Source organism: Coptis chinensis, chromosome 5 (genome assembly GCF_015680905.1).
Source record: "Coptis chinensis isolate HL-2020 chromosome 5, ASM1568090v1, whole genome shotgun sequence".
Taxonomy (NCBI): domain Eukaryota; kingdom Viridiplantae; phylum Streptophyta; class Magnoliopsida; order Ranunculales; family Ranunculaceae; genus Coptis; species Coptis chinensis.
Genome location: NC_141460.1, coordinates 52,576,319 through 52,585,365, shown reverse-complemented (window position 1 = coordinate 52,585,365; position 9,047 = coordinate 52,576,319). Strand labels below are relative to the sequence as shown.

At 46.5% G+C, this 9,047-nt stretch overlaps 2 protein-coding genes across 2 annotated transcripts; one reads left to right on the top strand and one right to left on the bottom strand.

Moving 5' to 3' along the window:
* Positions 1 to 260: 260 nt before the first annotated feature.
* On the top strand, positions 261 to 1,517 carry LOC147497902 (uncharacterized). Its single transcript, XM_086563047.1, has one exon. The coding sequence runs from the start codon at positions 261 to 263 to the stop codon at positions 1,515 to 1,517; it is 1,257 nt and encodes a 418-aa protein (XP_086419173.1).
* A 4,581-nt stretch (positions 1,518 to 6,098) lies between these two features.
* Positions 6,099 to 7,750, bottom strand: LOC147497901 (uncharacterized). The gene is made up of 2 exons (XM_086559010.1): positions 7,131 to 7,750; positions 6,099 to 7,039 (listed from the first exon to the last, which is right to left on the bottom strand). The coding sequence occupies exons 1-2, from the start codon at positions 7,527 to 7,529 to the stop codon at positions 6,464 to 6,466; spliced, it is 975 nt and encodes a 324-aa protein (XP_086415136.1). The 5' UTR covers positions 7,530 to 7,750; the 3' UTR covers positions 6,099 to 6,463.
* Positions 7,751 to 9,047: the final 1,297 nt, after the last annotated feature.

Sequence of the window (9,047 nt, the reverse complement as noted above, 5' to 3'; positions counted from 1 at the left end):
AGGAGGAAGTGAGGGAAGAGAGAGAGGTGAGTAGAGAGGAAGACATATCGGATGTGGCGGCAGACGCCACCAGACTTATGCAAGAAGAAATAGTCAGGTTAAGAAACGAGAATGACGAATTGAGAAAGGAAAGAGACACCGCACAAGAGGACATGGAACAGGGGGATCGCCGAGGTAGTGAGATGGAAGGAGAGAATGAGGTATACCAGTCTAGGGGAGTAGATACGGTAGAGGGCATCACGCTAGAAGTGGTATAGGCCATGATCGAGAAAGATAGAGAAGCTAACCGTGCGGTAGAAAAGACGAACCAAAGTGCTGCTCAAAAGGAGGTTGCTAACCTCAACAAGAATCCACTGGCGGATTCGATCTGGAATTCAGAGGTACCGAAGAGATTCAGTCAACCAAGATTCGAAAGATATGATGGGAAAGGCGACCCAACTGATCATTTGCATCATTTTAGACAACAGATGCCATTGTGGCAGGAAAATAAGTATGACGGATTGCGCTGCATGATGTTCCCTGCAAGCCTTAAAGGGGGCGCTTCGGACTGGTATTACCGTCTATCTTCGCGGAGCATCAATAGGTTTGAAGAACTAGAGCGAGCCTTCGTGGACCATTTCATCCACCAGAAACGGAGAGTAGTGGATATCGCGGCACTGTTTAACGTCAAACAGCGGTCAGCGGAATCGTTAAGGGAGTTCCTGTGCAGATTCAAAGAGGAGACCCTGAGGGTGGAGAATCTGGAGGAGCATACCGCGGTTATTGCATTTCAGCACGGATTGAAGCAGGGGACTAGGGTGCATGAATCAGTGTCCAAAATCGAAATCACCACTCTGCACGCTTTGTACCCAAAGGTAGAAAAGTATATTCGGTACGAAGATATAATGCAAAGAAATGCGAGGGAACAAAAGAGATCGGGGAAGGCAGTGCAGGCGGTGGATAAAGACGACAGAAGGGATAGGGGTAAGAGAGAAGAGAGAGAAGGGGGATCCAACAGAGGGGAAAGACGTGGACCCGACAGATCTGGAGATCGGAACAGGAGGGATTTTCGTGAAAGAAAGCCGTACCGTGAGATAGAACAAACACCTCTTAATAGGCCACTAGAGGAAATCTTGCCACTCATCAAGGGGCTGCAGCATTATGAAGGGCCGCGGAATACACCTGGAGAGATTGAGGGAAAACCATTTTGTGCCTATCATCAGATTAGAAACCACGCCACTAACGAATGTTATGCTTTGAAATGGCTGGTGGAAAGAATGATTGAGAAAGGGATGCTTAGAGAATATGTCGCGGAGGTTCGTCATGCCGAGAGAGGGCAGGCTCCCGCTAGGATCTTGGGTACAATAAATGTCATTTACAGCGGAGAGACACTCGGGAGGAATGCCCACCGGGACAAGATGAGAAGGACAGCGAGCTTACAACAGGTTAATGAAGTGACAAGCATGACGCGGTTAGTTTCAGGGACCGCGATGGCAGTGGGAAACATAACTTTCACTCCGAAAGACTTGGAATCGTGATTTCGCCAAGATGAAGATCGTTGGTGATTACCATAGCAATGGGTAATTAACTAGTGAAGCGAGTGTTGATAGACTGCGGAAGTTCAGTAGACATGTTGTTCATAGGGGCCATGGAAGAGATGAATATAGATAGGGATCAGTTGAGGGTTTCTCAGACTAATTTGTACGGCTTCAATGGAAGCATGACAAGGCCTATGGGGGAAATAACGTTGCCGGTAACTGCAGGTCCGACGACGGTATTCACCAGATTTATGGTGGTAGATATGGGGTCCCAGTATAATGCCATTCTAGGGAGAAGATGGATTCATGAAATGAAAGCTATTCCGTCGACCTATTATCAGGTGATCCGCTTCCCCGCGAAAGGGGTGTACGAAATAAAGGGGGACCAAGTCGCGGCTCAGAATATACACCAAGTGACGGTAAAAAGTATGGTCCGTGGAATAGGGAGTGAAAAGCAGACGAAGGACAAGGGAGAAGCGTAGCAATTACAGGAAGCTGTACTCACAGAAGAATGCGAATCTCATCAGAGGCCAAAAACTCTGGATGAAATTGAGATCGTGAACCTGGGGGTGGGGGAGGAAGAAAAATTTACTTCAGGGGCGGACTTGCCAAAAGACTGGAAATTCAAACTGACACAATTATTAGCAGAGAATGTTGACATATTTGCTTGGGCGATTGAAGATATAACATGAATAGATCCAGATTTCGCTTGCCATCACTTGCACATGAAGGACGGTGCGAAGCCTATAAGACAAAAGATGAGAAGCGTAAGACCCAAATACGCGGAAGGAATTCGCGAAGAAGTTATACGCCTTAGGGATGCGGGTATAATCAGGAGCGTAGGATGTACGGAATGGCTGTCCAACGTGGTCGCGGTTCCAAAAAAGAATGGCAAGGTTCGAATGTGTGTGGATTTTACAGACGTAAATAAAGAGTGTCCTAAAGACTGTTATCCTATGCCGCGGGTGGATGAGTTAGTAGATAGAACAGCTGGTTTCAAGGTATTCTCGTTCATGGATGCTTCCATGGGATATAACCAGGTCGCGATGTTCGGCCCAGATCAAGAAAAGACTACATTCGTGGTGGAAGGAGGCACGTATTGTTATACAAGAATGCCTTTTGGTTTGAAGAATGCGGGGGCTACATTTCAGCGGTTGGGGGAAAAAATGTTCGAGGACAAGATTAGAAAAGGCATGGAAATATACATTGATGATATGGTGGAGAAAAGCATGTCGGAAGAAGAGCATTTGAAGGGTCTCCAGGAAACTTTTCACATACTGCGGAAGCATAGTCTGAAGCTGAACCCAGAGAAATGCACATTCGGGGTATCTTCGGGGAAGTTCTTGGGATATATAGTCACGTATCGTGGAATTGAGGCCAACCCCGAGCAGATTAGATCCCTAGTGGAGATGCCGTCCCCTCAGAATGTAAAGGAAGTGCAACGGTTAGCAGGTAGAGTCGTGGCATTGAACAGATTTATATCCAAATCCTCGGACAAGTGCAGACCGTTGTATCGCTTGCTGAGAAAAACGCCAGATTTTCAATGGACCACTGAGTGTGAGGAAGCCTTCCAGGAGTTAAAGATTTACTTAGGGAAAGCCCCTTTACTGTCACGGCCAGAGGAAGGAGAGATATTGTATCTCTATTTGGGGGTTTCAGAGTATGCAATAAGTTCAGTTCTGGTCCGTATTGTAGAGAAGATAGAGAGACCGGTTTATTTTCAGAGTAAAACCATGCTAGCCGCCGAGTCGCGATACAGTAGAATTGAGAAGTATGCTTTAGCATTGATGTTCTCCGCATTAAAGTTGAAACCTTATTTCGATGCACACTCAGTGGTAGTGATAACAAATTTGCCTCTCAAGCAAGCGTTGAAGGCAGACAAGTCAGGGAGAATGCTGAAATGGGCGGTGATGCTTAGTTGTTACGAAATCAAATATCAGGTTAGAACAGCGGAAAAAGCGAAAGCCATGGCGGAGTTCCTAGCGGAATTTCCAGCCGAGGATCCCACTTGGGGAGAGGAAATGGTTATGGATCAGGAAGAAGAATCGGGTCGTGATCCCTTGGACCCATGGGATACGCGCAATGGATGGAGATTATTCACGGACGGATCAGCTACAGACACCGGAAATGGGATTGGCGTGGTTTTGGTGACTCCAGACAACACAAAGTTGGAGTTATCAATGAAACTAGGATTTGCAGCTTCGAATAATGAGTCCGAATATGAAGCAATGATAGCAGGTTTGAATATGGCACAGGATCTAGGAGTAAGCGAGTTATCGGTGTTCTCGGACTCCAATTTGGTTATTTGTCAGATGAATGGGGGATTTGTGGCGCGTTGTCCAAGGATGGCACGATATTTAGAGGTTCTCCGACAAAAAGCCAGTAAGTTCAAAAAGATTCAATTTGCTCATTTCAGCCGCGGTGAGAACAGACATGCTGACGCTTTAGCATTTGTGGCCGCGGTGCTTCCAGGAACAGAGGGTCGTTCTATTGAAGTAAGAGTTTTAAACAGACCAAGTACATCAGAAACTGAGAGTGTGTGTCTCACCGTTGAAAAGGAGATAGGATGGATGACGCCCATTAAAACTTTTCTTATGGGAGCAGAGATAGAAAATGCCAAGGAAAGACGCCAGATGGAGCAGGTTAGCCAAAGATATGTTTTGTTAGATGGGGATTTGTACAAAAAGAGTTTCAGCGGCCCCCTACTGAGATGCATAGGGCCACAGCAGGTGCAAGAAGTTTTGGCGGAAGTACATGAAGGGGATTGTGGTAGTCACTCAGCGGGTCGAACCACGACCCATAGATTGATATCGCAGGGATATTTTTGGCCTCATATGAAAAAGGATGCAGTGAGTATGCAACAACTTGTGAGAAATGCCAAAGATTTGCCCAACTAATCCATTCCCGCAGAGCCACTCCATAATGTGTTTAGTCCGCGGGTCGTTAAGCCATGTGGGCACTCGATATAGTGGGGCCGTTGCCCGCGGCCAGCGGCAAGAGAAGATTTATGTTGGCCGCCACTGATTATTTCACCAAGTGGGCAGAGGGAGTGGCGCTCCAGCAAGTCAAAGAGGAAAATGTGAAGAAGTTCCTCTGGGAGAACATAATATGCAGATTCGGTTTACCCCATACAATCATTGCAGATAATGGAACACAATTTACTGGAGGAAAGGTACGTCAATTTCTTCAAGCCTACAAGGTGAAACAGAAGTTCTCGACGCCATACAATCTGGAAGGGAACGGCCAAGCCGAGGTATCAAACAAAATCATCATGGACAATTTAAAGAGAAAATTGGAAGACCGAAAAGGAGCGTGGGCAGATGAATTGAATCATGTGTTATGGGCTTATCGTACTACACCGCGGACTTCGACGCAGGAATCACCATTCGCAATGGCATATGGCGTGGAGGCTGTCATACCGGTGGAAATGATAGAGAAAACGACAAGAACCAGGGCCGTGGAAAGGGGTCTTAATGAAAATATATTAGCCACTGAGTTGGATATAATGGAGGAAAAAAGAGATACGGCTCGCATACGACTGGAGGAGTATCATAGAAAGTTACAGCGACAGTATGACAAACGAGTTAAACCGCGGGAATTCACGGTTGGGGACTTGGTGCTGCGAAGGGTTACACCAGCCACTAAAAAGGAGAATGACGGCAAACTGGGACCCAACTGGGAAGGACCATATGTCGTGACGGCAAAGGGAAATTCGGGTACTTACAAAATAGAGACCCCGGAAGGGGTAACTGTGGAGAAACAATGGAATATAAGAATGCTAAAAAAATTCCATGAGAGGAGCAGTGTGTAGCTTTCATTGAAACAAGCATCTTTTGTGTAATGTATATATGTTATGGGCGGAATTCTAAGTCAATGAAACAAAGATTGCTACCTGGCTCAATAACTTGCATAGAAAGTAATCAGATACACCGTAAGGCGGGAGCCCTTCCCGGACTGTGAGTCCTAATCGAAGCCAACTGGGGGCAAACTGAGCTGCCCTTATCAGGCTTCACAGCCGTTTAAAGACAGCGGGGGGGATGAGCCCTTCGCGGACTATACGTCCGAATCTAACTGGGGGCAAACTGAGCTGCCCCTATCAGGCTTCACAGCCGATTAAAGACAGCGGGGGGGACGAGCCCTTCGTGGACTGAGAGTCCGAATCAAACCCAGCTGGGGGCAAACTGAGTTGCCCCTATCAGGCTCCACAGCAGTTGGAAGAGAGCGGGGTGGATGAGCCCTTCGCGGACTATACGTCCGAATCTAACTGGGGCAAACTGAGCTGCCCCTATCAGGCTTCACAGCCGGTTAAAGACAATGGGGGCGAGCCTTCCCGCGGATGTGAGTCCGAATCAAACCCTTCTGGGGGCAAACTGAGCTGCCCCTATCGAGGCTTCTTCTTGCGGTTAAAAGACAGTGGGGGATGAGCCCTTCGCGGACTATACGTCCGAATCTAACTGGGGGCAACCCCCGCCTTGACTTCCACAACCTGTCCAAGGCGAAGCGTGGGGGGACGAGCCCCGCCATCGTTGTGAGTCCGAATCAAACTGGGGGCAACCCTGACCAGCTTCACAGCTATCCAAAGCGAGTGCAATGGGGGCAAACCTAACTTGTGTAAAAATTATGCAAATGGTAAAGGCAGGAGAAAGAGAGCTCTTCACCTACAGTGCATCCAACTAACAAGAGACAATCATATCTAATGTCCAGCTAATGGAGTTTGGGGATCGCATATGAAAAAGGGTTAAGTCAATATAATATATTGATCAATAGTTTTATGCATAAAGAAGTGAAACATGTTGTAATCAAACACAACGAAAAGCGATTTACTTTGCAAAAGGAGCACAAAAGTACTAGTTACAAACAACATGGTTCCTGACAAAGACAAAGATAATTGTTTAATAATTACAAAACCAAGGCCATCTACAAAGAAAGTAAGCCGTGATAGGTTACTACTGAGGCGCGGTAGTCGGTTCTCCAGGGGAAGTAGTTTCATCTTCACTGATTGGGATGCTGACATCTTCATTCGCCGGTATTGGAGAAGGGACCACGCTGGGGATGGGAGGCGTGACATCCGTGGTAGGCGTCTCAACAGCTACAGATGGTTCTCCAAGGGAGGATGTCCCTGCAACAAGAGGAGGAGGTGGGAGCAGTCGGCCGGCAGCGCTAAGCTGATCAAGTTGTTGTTGCAGTTCGCGTGCGATCTTTTTCGTAGCAAGCGCTTGAAATCGATCAGCGGCCTCTTGGATAGCCTTATCCACAGCAGCTTGAGTAGCAAGCCTCTCCGTCTCTCGGAGGCTGTCCATTTTTGAATTGACACCCGCTACGTAATCGCGGTGTCTGTCCTCAGCTACCTGGAGCTCCTTATGAAGCTTGACTGCCTTGATCCGGTTCGCCTCCCCCTCCTTCTCAAGCTTGGCGTACCTTGCTTTCCAGCCATCAGGGCCGTGTATCTCGTGTTTCGCCGCGTCCAAATTCTCCACGGTGCTGGTCAGGCCACGCAGCACATAGCCGATGTCTAGACTCAGCTGCAGAGACAAGAGGGGTATAAGAGTAGCACAAAGAATGGAGCGAGACCATTAACAATTGGTAGACACTACCCACTAGCCCAAGACATACCTTTTCCCATCCAGTGTAAATGGAGGCCCTGTGGGAAGCAACGGTACCAGCATCTCCATAAGCTTGATCCCGCGGCAGGTGAGAGCTGAAAAATAAAAAGGCGGCAACGGCTGGGTTTTCCAAAGCCGAGTCTCGTGTCGTCACATCGCGGTCCCTAGCCTTAAACTTGGGGTGCCACACCTCGGCAAGCCCAGAGGTTACCGGACCAGCCGAAGACGAATCCTGTCGAGGGCGGCGTGCAGATATCACTGACCTCGGAGGTTCATTACGGCCTGTAGTTGGGGAAGGAACGGCGGCGGAAGTCTTAGCCCTTTTGGCGGGAGGGCTCTTATTTGACAAGTCAACAGGAGCGTCCCCATCAGAGTCGCTGTCCCAAAGCTTGTATTTGTTCACATCCATGGCGGTGGCAGAAGGGGGAGCGGTATTAGCAGCAAAATCGTCCTCCCACTCAGCCACACGAGAGTAGGAAGGAGGAAGGGTTTCCGCGGTAGTAGCCTTGTTTTTAGTAACCGCGGCACGTTGAGCAACAGCTCGGGAATGGGAGATTTTCTTGGTATAGTTGAAGGACTTGTAAGAAGGACGTTGTCTTTTTTGAGGTGGGGATGGTTTGGGCTTCCTTTCTTTGGAAGACGACGATAGAGGGGCCTTGGTAGTTGCCAATGTTTTTTAGAGAAGGGTCAAGTAACAGAGGGGTGGCTTTTTCCGGATCAATGCCAAGGACTTCACACTGTGAACTACCGAGTTCGCGGAGGGATTGGAAAATTTCTGAGTAAACACCGTTGTATATTTGGGATCGTGAATCGGGTCTCCAACCTGCATCACCAAGAGCAAAGACAAATTAGTGACAGGGGAGAGATAAATACCGCGACTCCTAACGGCTTACTTACCACTTGTTAGGAAATGGAGATGCCTCAGAGAAACTTCCGGAGGGAGGTCTGCGGATAAAAATTTACCAGACACTGATAAGAGCCCAAAACTGTAGTTTTAACCCCTTAATAATCATACTGTTAGACCAATTATGTGAATAATAAGTAATAGTTAATACTGATTACGTGTTTTTATGCATTTCAGGCTTCAAAGTCCATTATGTGCAGAAATGTGCCACTTTAGCGAGATAAAGGAGCAAAAGTTAGCAGAACTTTCGAATGCCATATCTTTGGACTCGGACCTCGAATTGGGCCTACCTTATGTCAAAACGACCGGCTCGGAAAGAGCTTTGCAATGGTCCAAGCCTTGACCCAATCAGAGGAGCAAAAGTGGACGAAAAGTCTGTTGAAGCCGAATCTAGCTGAATAGGCCTTTTTGGACTGAAAGAATTGGGTTTTGGGCCTGATTCTCTGGCCCAAAACATGGCTCCAAGCCCATGCACGATTTTTGGATCTGGATGTATAAAAACAAAAGCTTAGCTCATTGTTAATGGTAGATTAATTAGTAGAGAATTAGGGAAGATAGGTTAGAGTAAAAAGTAGCCATTAAAATAGCTTCTAGATCTAGTTTTATTGAATTGTTTTACTTAAGTTTAGTTTCAAATCAAATTCTTGTCTTAGATTAAACTATTAGAATCATAGTTCTTCATTAGTATTAATAAATAAATAGCTATTAGTTAATTTCGATTTTTGTCATTTCCATTTCTAGATCTAATTTCAATTCTTGTGTTTATTTCATTTTAGTCATTAAATTAGATTTCGTTATTGTTTAATTAAGTAAATTTCAATGCTTTATATTATGTTTAGTTTTAATCTAAATGGAAATGATTGCGTAATGATTCAAGGCTAAACCTCCATTTGAGGGGGTTGAGAAGCCTTGATGAAAGCTTGATTCCGTTTATCGTAGAGTCGTCGTAATTTCTATTCTACGCCAGAAATAATTAGTTCACCATGAGAATGGGTTTAATTATTCACATGCTAGTTATGAATT

Bases quoted from the DNA above. Each gene is read 5' to 3' on its own strand.
- LOC147497902 (XM_086563047.1), top strand. From the start codon at position 261: ATGATCGAGAAAGATAGAGAAGCTAACCGTGCGGTAGAAAAGACGAAC.
- LOC147497901 (XM_086559010.1), bottom strand. From the start codon at position 7,529: ATGGATGTGAACAAATACAAGCTTTGGGACAGCGACTCTGATGGGGAC. The intron at 7,040-7,130 runs GTATGTCTTGGG...TTGTCTCTGCAG, and splicing joins TTTACACTGGATGGGAAAAG to CTGAGTCTAGACATCGGCTA.